We start from the raw sequence: 12,031 nt of genomic DNA on the forward strand, positions 1-12,031 counted from the left end.
CACAGGTCTGGAAGATTTACATTTGGATGAGAGAATAATGCAGTTCCTGTCAATTGTGAACACTATGTTTGCTACAATCAATTGTCAAGAGACACCCCACTTTCATGCGAGGCACTATTCGGTGACACCACTAGGCACAAGATCAGGCCTTATTCAGTGGGTGGATGGAGCAACTCCTTTATTTGGATTGTACAAGCGATGGCAACAGAGGGAAGCGGCGTTACAAGCTCAAAAGGTAATCCTTTTTGTTTTTCTGTTAAAATGTAATGCTCATTTTACATAGACAGAAACGCAAGCTTTTTCAAAGTGGTCAACTTTTATGGTAGATGAAGAGTAGTGCCTCCAAAAAACTAATTGTCTTTATCTACTTTGTTTCTGATCCCCCTTTACTTTGGAAATAATAAAGATGGTAAGCCTTCCCAATTACTTAGTTGAAAAAAAATTCTTTCCAATCATAAATAATTAATTTTTGTATCTGATAGAGACTATCCCCAGGCATGAGACTGGATCAGAAAAACGTTTTTGCCACAGCATCCCTGCGCATCAGGGGTGGGGCGACACTACGCGACTCCGCCAGGCGTCATCCGGGCACGTGACGTCAGCGAGGTCACGTAAGGCCCGCCCCCGGAAAGCCCACGTCAGTTTTTTCCTTTTCCGCGTGCAACGCGGATCTGGTCCTTGCTACGGGCTTGTTTCGGGCCCTTTTTTCTCCATTCGTTTGGTGGAACAGTGTGCGAATGCCTTTGGGCTTCAAAACTTGTACGTTTTGTGTGCGTCTTATGTCGGCGACGGACCCACACCTCATTTGTATGTGGTGTTTTGGGGAGGATCACAGCACCACCGACTCCGAGGCCTGTCAGCAGTTGAAGCCAAAGTCGCGGCGGGAGCGCCGCATAAAACTTCTATCAGCGCAACTCTCCAGGTCGACATCCTCCCCTCGGTCAACTTCTACGGACGGCTTCAGGTTGGGCCGAGGTAGTCGTCCGCTCCCTTCTCCGATGTCACGTGAGCGTCGCTCCCCGGTGGGTAAGTGTCGCAGTTTGTCCCCGGGGGCTGGGGTCCGGCCTTCCGGGGGCAGGGACTCTCCCCGTGTGATGCGGCCCGCGTGTCATCCTATCCACCGTTTCCTGTTGTTGGGGCGTCGAGAGTCCGGATTGGAGGATGTGGTGCTGTTGGGGTGCAGCTCCTCTGGGGCACCTCCTTCAGGCCACGGCATCTCTGCCTCGCCGCAAACTCCTGCGGGAGTCCCTGTGGTGTCGCGGGAGGTCGCCGGGGCTCTCGGTCCTCTGACAAGGTGGTCCTGTCTAAGGCTGAGGTGGCGCCGCTATGGCGCCAGCAGCTGCTGGACCGTGCGGAGCCACTGGGGTCGGTGCGCCCTCCTCGTCCCGCTCCGGGTCGTGGCTGGTTGTGGAACCCTCACCCCTCTCCGGACCCCTCTCGTTCCTCTCCGGACCCCTCTCGTTCCTCCCCGGACCCCTCTCGTTCCTCCCCGCAGGCAGCTGCCTCGACGGAGGGCGAGTCGTAGGTTGAATCGTCCCTGGCACCGCCTCATGGGTTGCCGAGCGATCTGCGTCTCATGCTGGGCCGCGGCTGGCGGAGGGCTTTGTGCCACTCCCCAACCCCATCTCGTTCCCCCGCTCAGGTGGCTACCTCGACGTGTGTCGGGTCGGCGCCGGTTCGGCACCGCCCCGGGGCCGGTTCGACTCCAGCTCTGCTCCGGTCTCCGCTTCAGTCTCCAATGCGGGGTGACTTGGAGGAAACTTGTCCGGCGTCGCCGGCTAGGCCCGACAACCTGCCTCATGCTGTAGACTCTACGGCTCTGTGCAGGACGCTCCTTCTCCGGAGGCGGCCTGTATTTTGGTGTAGTCTTCCCTGGAGACTGGTCGCCGTATGGTGTCTTTTTCACCGGCGTCGAAGGGCGGCTCCCCGCACTTCCTAAGGCAGAGGTGTTCGTCGGAAGAGCGGCAGGTCCCTCATTCTTAGTCTCCTTCTGTCTTTCAGGTCTGGCCCTTGCCCATTCCACTTGGCCTCGGAGACAGCCGCCTTAGTTTGCAGCCGTCGCCCACGGAGGAGCTGCTTTCCCCACTGCAGGCCCTACGGAGGCGGGTGCGGATTTTGCTCATGCAGTGTCCACTGCTGTGGGCATCCTGCGTATGGGTTACCAGGTGGCTCACTTCCCGGCGGACCATCTATTGGAGGTCCTCCACCAGGGCTCTGGTGGGAGGGAGATCTTGCTTCCCTTTGAAGAGTCTCTCCTTTCTTTCTTGACGGGAGCTTGGAGGCGTCCTGCCTCAGGGGACCCGGTGCCTTAACATCTTCTGCATCAGCATCTTCCTACGCCGAGTGATCCGGCGTGCCTTTCCCTCCATCCCTCTGCCTCCAGTCCTCTTTTACAGACTGCTTTTCCCTCCCTCCCTGCCGCCGCTGTTGACTCCGCCTTCCCTTGAGGCTCGCTGGCTGGACTCTTGGGGGCACAACATTTTCGCCTCAACTAGGGCTGCCCTGCGGGCCCTAAACACATTGTGTGTGCTTGCTCTGGCCTCCTCCTGTTTATGGGACTGAGCTGAGTCTCTGGGATCCGCAGCATCCCAGGAGGGTGGTCAGGTGGACTAACGGCATCATGCTTTGTATGGCCGGGAGCTTTCGCCGTTTATTCTCCGCTCTGCTCTTGACATCTGAGGTGCTGTGCCGGGCCATGGCTTCCTCTGTCACTCTCCGTCTCTATGCTTAGCTTCGGGTTAGAGTTTTCCCTGAGAATATTCGGAAGCGACTCATCGACCTTCCATTTGATGGCAGCCTCTTGTTCCATGCCCCGGCCGATTCCGCCAACCAGAGGCTCTTGGCAGGGCTCCGTCCTCCTCCGGCTTACTCTCCTCCGTCCCCTCCTCAGTGACTCCTGAGTCGGGTTGATTCTGGGCCTTCTTACTGACTGTGGAGTGTGTTTCTGGCCATTGCGTCCTTCCTTGGGACTTTGGCGTTGTTGGCTGCTGGACGGCCCCTTTTGTTGATTATGTGTGTTTGGAATTGTTGCGCAGTCTTGGCCCAGAGATTAGGCCTTCCGCTTGCTTGGGCTGCTTGTCAAGCCCTTCACTGGGGTGTTTTGTTCCCCGTGCCTCTTGTTTTTTCCTCTGCTCCGGAAGTTCTTCCAAAGAGAGTTCCCATATTGTGGGACTTATCGTACCCTAGGAGGTAGCTGTCATATGGCTTGCGCTCTGCTGGAGGGTTCTGGTCGGCTTCGGGTGCCTGTTCTCCATGGCGTTTGTGTAGGTTGCTTTGTTCCTTGAGGTTGTGTCCGCGGCCACTTGTAGTGGTGTGCCCGGGCATCTCCTCTTCTCCCTGCTCCTGCCCTGAGGTCTGGGATGTTCCCATGTTCTCCCTTGCCAGGCGTTGCCTACTTGGCCTTCCTGGGGCCTCGGGCTGTTCTTGCTTCTGGCGGTTTTTGCTTGCCAGCGCTGTTCTGGCGGACCGGTTATTCTCCGCCTGGAGTGGGTTCACCTTCTTTCCTCGCTTCCTTGGGTCTTCTAGGCTTCTTCTTCTTCCTCCCTTCCTGTCTGTGCATGGGCGGAAGATTTGTTGCCTTGTGGGGCAGTGGGGTGCTTCGGCCTCTCTGACCTTGCCCTTGGTTCCTCTTCAGCCTTCTTCTCCCTCCTACATCCTTTTGGGGTCGGTGGGGGTCTGCTTGGGGGAAGGGGAGTTCCCCCTTCCCTGACAGGGACGAGGTCCTACCTGGTCCACAGATCTGGGTCCCTGTGGGCTCTCCGTTCTGTATTTGCTGGTAGGGTCCTTTCGCAGACCCTCAGGGGGTATTGCTAGGGTATCTATTCTACGTGAAGGAGTCTGCGGCTAGTAGTCTATATCAGATGTACGAGTTACTTACCTTCGGTAACGATGTATCTGGTAGACACGATTCTAGCTGCAGATTCCTTCACGGCCCGCCCTTCCTCCCCTATTCTGTGAGGACCCTTAGGTTGGTCTTCGGTACTCGCCTCCCGGTGGGGGCTGTATCTCCTGTGTGTGCCATCCTTGTTTTTGATGGGTGGCTTCATCTAGGGGCAGTTCATTCCTCCTTGGTTCTTTGGAGGATGGGGTTCAGGTTTTCGGTGCCCTGCTGTCCTGGCTACTTCAGGTTTGGGCTGGATTGCCTTTTATCCCTGCCCTCCCTTCCTCCCGTTGCTTCCTCTAATTAAGGGTAGTTTGGCCATGTCTCACCTTGTCCCTTGAGGGTGGTTGCCCTTTCTGTGGGGATGGCTTGGAGGTTTGGGGTCCCTGTCTGTGTTGAGACTGGTTCCCTTCCTTGCTCTGGATGGGGCTGGAGGGCTCCTACGTGTACCATGTCCTTACGCATGTTCTTTGCCTCTGGGCACGGGTGTGGGAGGCTGTCTATGTGTTGGCAGGGTGGTCGTGCATGGCTCTGTGTGCTTCTTCTCTTCTTCCCTGCCTTGGGTTCTACAGTGTGACACTCCTTTGGGTGCTGTTTGTCACAGTTTATTTCCATATTTCCTGCTTTTCGGACACTGTTCCCATGCTTCCACAGTTTTTTATTTGGTGATTCCGCGTTGTGGTGCGGAAAAGTTCTCCGAAGAAACGGACGCGGGCAGCGGGGCGGGTCCTATGTGACCTCGCTGACGTCGCGTGCGCGGATGACGCCTGAGCAGAGTCGCGTGGTGTCGCCCCGCCCCTGGCACGCAGGGATGCTGTGGCAAAAAAAAAGTTTTCCGGATCCAGTCTCATGCCTTGGGATAATTCTGCGTGAAGGAATCTGCGGCTGGAATCTGTGGCTAGAATCTTCTCTACCAGATACGTCGCTGTGATGAAATGTGTTTGTTACTATAAACACAGTTCAAGGAGATTGGAAGGTGATTTTGTTTATGGTAATTGGTCTGTTGCTTTCTTTGTTACATTGCTAATGTTCTACTGTTCCTACAAATTAATTAGGACTGTGTATCTGGACAACATGAACTTCAGAATATGGGTACTCAGTTCACACACATCCTTAGGAGATGTTGGCCCAATTCCTGGCTAGCTCACACTTCCTCATCTGAACCCCTAACCTTGCCAGAGTACCAGATGGTATCAGCAACCTCCAACATGGCCACTCTTTATTCCTGAAGGAAATTGTGGAAACAGATCTACCCTTTTGTTGTTACTTTTTCATGCCCAAGGTAAAACACAAGAAAGATAAGACAATGGATTTTCAGACATTTATTGAAACAATTGTATTCTTGTATTGAAAGTGTGAGCTGCAATTTTTAGGCAGATGAAACAAAACATTGTAACCAGCATTAAAAGAATGGGGAAAATGATAAACTCAACCATGATAACTTCACTATTTTGATCATACTCCTATCCAATAGCACCTATTCTATTGAGAGCATAGTGGGAGTACCCACTGCCAGATCCATTTGGATAACCTACCCCGTCCCCCGACCCCCCCTCGCCACCATGCTGGAGTATGATGTACCAAGAAGCCAGTCTGTGTGGAACAGGCTATTGTCCCTTGCAGGATGGAGGTCAGAGTCAGCAGGGCTGCATCTCAGTCACAGTGCACCGGGCTCCAGGACAATCCGAGCAGAAGTGCTCTTCTGCCAAATGTAGCACAGAGGCTGTTTATACAATATAAAAAGCACACTTTTCATTGCACTGTGTCAAAGTTGCAAACATGATGCAGTAGTTTGTCTGACGCATACGCGCTGTCTCCAACAGGACAACCAATTACAAAGGCATCGCTTTATATGTGCCTAGCCTTGGACAGAGTGTACGAACAAAATTATAATACTTACTAAGAAATTAACTGCTTGTATAATAACTTCTCAGTACATTTTCATATAAGTGTAAAACTTGTAAAAAGTCACCATTAGAAAAAGATGTCAAGCTAAAATGTGAAACTAAAATGGATACTCGGAGCAAGCCCTCATGTACCTCACTGCATCTGCTCCTCAGCCGGCGTGAAACTCAGCTCAAAATTAAAAGGATAGAGGCTAGCCTAAAATGTCAAGCTAACATTTTCTAAAATATACTTTAACCCCTTCGCTGCGGCGGATATTCCGCCGCAGCGCTAAGGGGGAGGCAGGGCCGCGCATCGCTCCCGTACTCGTGACGAAACCGCACCGTCACGGGCCTCGGGTGAGCTGTGCTTGTGACAGAACGGTTCCGTCACGGCCCCGCCCGCTCTTCAGAACACTCAGCGCAGGCGCGGAATTCGCGTCACGCTGGCGCGGCGAGCGGGCCGTGACTGAACCGTTCCGTCACCAGCACAGCCCACCCGAGGCTCGTGACGGAACGGTTCCGTCACGAGCATGCAACGGGTTAAGAACCAAAGTTAATGAAAGCCGTAAAAAAGGCCAATTGAAAACAATAAAAAAATTGTGTAAAAAGAAGGTGGCGAATTAAAGCATCTAGGAGGCTCCCGAAATGTTTCCCATATTCAAGGAATCGGTGGGGTCCAGGAAGGAGCTCTTATCTGCAGACGATACATCCACAGTGGCCTGAAGAGCACTTCCAAGGAAAAAACATGGTCATATCCAGTCCAATCAGCAGATGCTTGATGGTGTGGCAGCCGGTAGGGGAACCGCAGTAGGAGAGCCAGATCCCAAAAATCAAGGAGCCAAGGCATCCATTTCCGTTGGTGATAATAGCTTATAGTAAGCATCCTGCAGCAATGGCAGTCTCATGGGACAGCATTGAAGGTGGGCCCTGTAGGAAGCGGGCTCTTTATATAGTGTCCTGTTTAGAGAATTGAGGTATCCCTTACTAGTGTACAGAGGCTTGTTTTAACAATCCCAAGGTGCACTATTTGTAGTAGTGTGGTTCAGCAACCTTAGGCTTATCTGAGGAGAGTGTTAGACATTTGTTGCACAAGCAGAGTCAACAAATGAGACACAGACTTGATAAGGAAATCCAAAACCAATTTAGAAAAATAACATTTTTATATTTATTTAGACACCAAGATCTACGAGATTAAGTGCTTTTCTTTTGGCTCATACTCTGGCTGTGTGGCTCTATTGCAGAGGTGTTTTGTCGGGTGGATCGATTGCATTAGAGGGTCTCACTTTTGAGGTCGACCTAGAGATGGGGACTAAACAGAGCAGCTGGGGTGACTCTTGTGCTGGCCTTGGTGATGCTGAAGTCCCTCATCGGCCTTGGCAGTGTTGGCATCCGGGCTGGACACTGAACAAGCTTTGGCTGCTGCAAAGGGTCTGGTACCCCGAGTATTGGTGCAGGGTAGCTCCTGCGGGTCCTGGTGTCTCCATACGTGGTGGGGAGAGCAATCGGACCTCCTGGAGCACAGTGACCACCTCCTGGTTGACTGCTGAATTGGTGGACCCGGTGGTCAGCAGATCAGTGAACTGGACGTCGCATTCTGTTCCTGCAGGTAAATGGTCCTCCACTTCAAGGGAGATGCTGACGTGTAGGCAAAGTGTTGGCAGCCCTCTGAGGCATTTGGAGGATGCACAGCTGCAGGACAAGTCAAGTCTCTGCAATTGTTGAAACCGAAGAAGGCAGACAGGATTTGGCACCAAGTCCACAGCTAGTCTTCAGTTATTGCGGTCTTCAGCTCCTCTTTGTTTTTCTTCTTCTTTGGTCAGGTGAATCCTGGTGTCAGAGGGCCACCTAAATACTGAATTTTAGGGTGTTAATGGGAGTGAAGGGTAATAGCCAAAGGGCTACTTACCCTTGGGGTCACTACACCCCCTATATGACTACTTCCTGTGGGGAGAGCACATAACTCTGTCTCAGAGTTCCTAATTCCGCCTACAATAAAATGGTGGGATTCTCCTTTCGTGGATCACAATAGGCAGCCCACCTTACTAACCTGATCTTGCAAAATACCTACTGCATAGCTAATTTCCCGCCTGTCCTGGTGCCAAATGAGCTTCAGGGCAGAGGGTTGCATCTCCCAGGTCTAGGGGAAGCCAGGGTTGCATAGCTAATGGCGGCAGGGGCTTTGAAGCCCTTGGCCTTGATATGCAAAATCACTAGCCATCCTGCTGGAGGAGGTGTGAACACCTTCCTCCTGGAGCAGGCATTTTTGTCTGGCATGAAGAAGCGTGGGCTCTCACCTGCAGGAGGGGGGGTGGGGGGGGTCAGAAACATATCTGTGGTGGCAGCCTGGACGACACCAGTCAGCCAGCACACTCAATAGTGGTAGGTTTTTCAGTGGGCACCTCTAAGTTGCCTTCTGGGTGCATGTCATAATACATTTTGTACTGACATAAATACAGATGTATTAAGACAAGGTTTATAAAGATAAGGGTAAAAAGGTCCCAATCCCTTACTGGCCGGAAAATGAGCATAGATTCTCTTTTTTGGTTCTTGCCCTTGACGGGGAAAACCCGTTACCCCCTAATGTGGGTGAGGTTCAACAGGTTTGTCTGGGCAAGATTCATTTCATCTGTTTTTTTCTGGAAAATATTCCAATCACGCACTGTTTTTTTTATAAGGTGTTTATGATAGTATTGGCACTCTATCCGTTAGAGTGAGTGAAAGAAAACAGCCAACACATGTTTAACCCCTTTACATGGCCATCCGGCCTGGGGCTTCCTCAGGGCTGTACATACATTCATAATTGAAAAAGGAGGACAGTGGTGTGTAACACCAAGGAAGGAAGGAAGAAAAATAAGGATGGTGAAAGAGAAAAGGGAAGATGAAAGTGATTTTTTGTTCGTTTGTACCGTGACCGAGAAAAGGGTAGGTGGGGAAAACAGGTGGGGGATCACCACTGTTTTTCAATTATGAATGTGCATGTGGTGTTTGGGGGAAGATCACTGCTTCACTGATTGCGAGGCGTGCCAACAGTTGAAGCCGAAGTCGCGGCGGGAGCGCCGGATGAAACTTCTCTGGGCTAGTCTGTCCAGGTAGGCTTCGTCACCTCGATCAGCTTCTGCAGAAGGTTTTCGAAGTAGCCATTGTCACAGTCGACCTCATCCCTCTCCTATGCCGTAAGAGCGTCCCTCCCCTGTTGGTAAGTGTCGCAGTTTGTCCCCGAGGGCTGGTTTCCGGCCTGATGGAGGCGTGGTGATGTGGCCCCGCGTATCGTCCCCTATCCACCGTTTCCCGGTGAGGGGGTATCGAGAGCCCAGATTGAGACATATGCAGTGGCTTTGCAGGCCTTGCTGGCTTTTCCTCCTTCTTCCCCTCCCGGGACTTCGGCGGATCCCTTGCGATGTGCAGGGGCCTCTGCGCCATCGCCAGCAGCTCCAGTGCCGACTGGCTCGGCTCCAGGCTTGGAGGATATGGTACAGTTTGGGTGCGGCCCTTCGGGGGTCCCTCCTTCAGACCACGGCGCCTCTGCCTCACCGCAAACTCCTGCGGGTGTACCTGTGGTGTTGCGGGAGGTCGCCGGGGCTCTGGTCGCATCCCCGAGCCCCTCTCTGCCCTCTGGACAGGCGGCGGCCTTGTCTGAGGCCGAGGCAATGCCGCTACGTAGCCGGCAACTGCTGGCCCTGGCAACGTCACAGGGGTCGGTGGACCCCTCTCGTACTGTTATGGATTGGGGCTGGCGGGGGACCCCTCGTCCCCCTCTGAGCTCCTTTTGTCCCTCCACGCAGGCGGCTGCCTCGTCGGAGGTCGAGTCGGCCTTGGCGGCGCCACATGGGTCAGCGGACCCCCTTCGTCCCCTTATGGGTCGAGGCTGGCGGGGGTCCTTGTCACCCCCCGGGTCCCTCTCGTCCCTCCACGCAGGCAGCTGCCTCGTTGAAGGTTGAGTTGGCGCCGTTCCGGTGCCGTCCCTGCGGCCACCTCTGCTCCGGCCCAGCCCCGGTCCTCTGCGCTGTGTGGTATGGAGGAAGCCTGTCCGGCGTCTCCTTTGGCACCGGACGATGATGACGTCCTGCCTCGGACTGCGGACTCTACGGCGCCTGACAGGCGTCGGGTCGCAGACTCTTCTTCGGATGCTCCCTCTTCTCCGGAGGTTGGGCGCCAACTGGTGTCGTCCTTGCCGGAGACGGGCCGCCGCGTTGTGGCTTTTTCCCCGATGTCATCAAAGTGTGGCTCCTCATGGTTGCTGCGGACGAGGTTTCACGGAGGAGCCACAGGTCCCCAACTCCTCTGTCCCTCTTTCTCCTCTCCGGACCTGGTCTTTGCCCGCTCCGGTTGGCTTCGGGGACGGCCGCCTTAGCTTGCAGCCGTCGCCCACAGAGGAGCTGCTTTGCCCACCGCGGGGCCCTACGGAGGCGGGTGCGGCCTTCGCTCACGCTGTGTCCATGGCTCTGGGTATTTTGCACATGGGTTATCCGGTTGCCCATTTCCCCGCAGATCATCTTCTGGAAGTTCTCCACCAGTGGAGAAGTGTGGCTCACCGGTTAGAGGAGGCAGACCCTGATGCAGAGGTCAGACCCGGGACCAGGTTCAATTCCCGACGCGGCAGGGTCTTGAGCTCATAATGTCCACGGACTCGATAATTCTCGCCTTGGTGCCTACTCGAATCGTGGGTTCACACTCTGCAACTCTGGGCAATAGCTTGCTTAATCTCCACTACGGCCCCACCGCGATGGGATGCCTGGTCTTCACCTTGGGGATGCCTAATAGGGGTAATCTCGCAGGGAAAGACCAGGACGGGTTCCCAAAGCAAGCGCCTTGAGACCTTACGGTGATAAGGCGCTATACAAGAGCGTATGATTATGATTACGATTACCAGGGCTCTGGTGGAAGAGAGCTACTGCTTCCCTTTGAGGGTTCGCTCCTTTCTTCCCTGATGGGAACTTGGGGGCATCCCGCCACGGGGGACCCGGTGCCCCAACACCTTCTGCACCGGCACCTTCCAGCACCACGTGACCCGGCCTCAAGCCCCCCTTTTGTGGACCGCCTTTCCCTCCTTGCCGCCGCTGTTGTCTCCACCATCACGGGAGGCCCGCTGACTTGACTCTTGGGGGTGCAACATGTTCGCTTCGACCAGTGCAACTCTGCGCGCCCTTAACACTTTGTGTGTTGGCTAGAGCCACCTCTTGTTCGTGGGACTCGGCTGAGTCCCTGGGATCTGCCGCTTCACAGGAGGATGCTCGGGTTGATTTACCGCACCATGCGTCGGATGGCCGGGAGCTGGTGGCGTTTATTCTTCGCTCCGCTCTTGACATATTGGCGGTATTTGGTAGTTCCATGGCTTTTTCGGTTGCCGTTCGCCGCCATGCTTGGTTTAGGATCAGTGTTTTCCCGGAAAATGTCAGGGAACGACTGGTTGATCTTCCCTTCGATGGCACTCTTCTGTTCCATGCCCCGGCAAACTCGGCCATCCGGAGGTTCTTGGCAGGGCTTAGTCTGCCTCCTCCTCCTCCTCCCCCTCCCCCTCAGTGACCTGTGAGGGGATCTCGTTCTTGAAAATGTTCCTCCTTTTGGGCGAGTCGCCCTTGTTGTAGTTCAGTGTGCTTCATGGCCACTCAAGTCCTCCTTGTTGAGACTGTGGTTCTGTTGGCTGCTGGACAGCCCTTCTTGACTGTGTTTTTGATTTGGGTTATCTGCACCAGGTTGGCCCTGAGATTAGGCCTCCTATTTTTCTCTTGGGCTGCTTAACAAGCCTTCTGCATGTTTTTTCCCCCCGCAGCTCTTTCTGTTGTCCTCTGCTGCTGAAGTTTCTTCCAAAGAGGGCTCCCATGTCTTGGGACTTAACAAACCCTATGTTGGGCAGTGGTAGCTGTTATATAGCTTGTGCTGTGCTGGGGAGTTTTGGTTGCCTTCGGGCCTCTGCTCTCCATGGCGTTTATTTACGTTGCAGGTGCTATTCCCTTTTGCTGGATTAGAATGCCTTGGTGGTGCCCCGGGGTGTCCTTCTCCGGGGTCGCTGCGCTGTTCGCCAGGTCTGACCTGCTGTCTGCGGCCTGGCGTCATGGCTCTGGTTCCTCTTCTTTTTGAGTAGTGTGTGCGGACCCCTCCCTGAGGTGTGTCCGGACCCTTCTTCGCCTTCCTGTTCTCTGTGCTGGGGGCTGAGTTGGTTTCTTTCAGGTGCAGCCTGGCCGGTCTCCCTGGGGTGCCCTGCGCTATTCTTCCTGCTTCCAACTGCTTATTGCGGTCTGTGCCGTTCTGTCAGGTCTATTGACTT

The 12,031-nt window shown here is 54.2% G+C and overlaps 1 protein-coding gene across 1 annotated transcript in view; it reads left to right on the top strand.

The window, feature by feature from the left end:
- The window catches only part of SMG1 (SMG1 nonsense mediated mRNA decay associated PI3K related kinase), a 1,634,890-nt gene that overhangs the window by 1,061,523 nt on the left and 561,336 nt on the right, over positions 1 to 12,031 (top strand). The window contains exon 41 of the mRNA XM_078665250.1: positions 6 to 235. Within this exon, the coding sequence (XP_078521376.1) occupies positions 6 to 235 (230 nt within the window). The remainder of the gene's footprint in view (positions 1 to 5; positions 236 to 12,031) is intronic.

This window comes from Lissotriton helveticus, chromosome 10 (genome assembly GCF_964261635.1).
Source record: "Lissotriton helveticus chromosome 10, aLisHel1.1, whole genome shotgun sequence".
Taxonomy (NCBI): domain Eukaryota; kingdom Metazoa; phylum Chordata; class Amphibia; order Caudata; family Salamandridae; genus Lissotriton; species Lissotriton helveticus.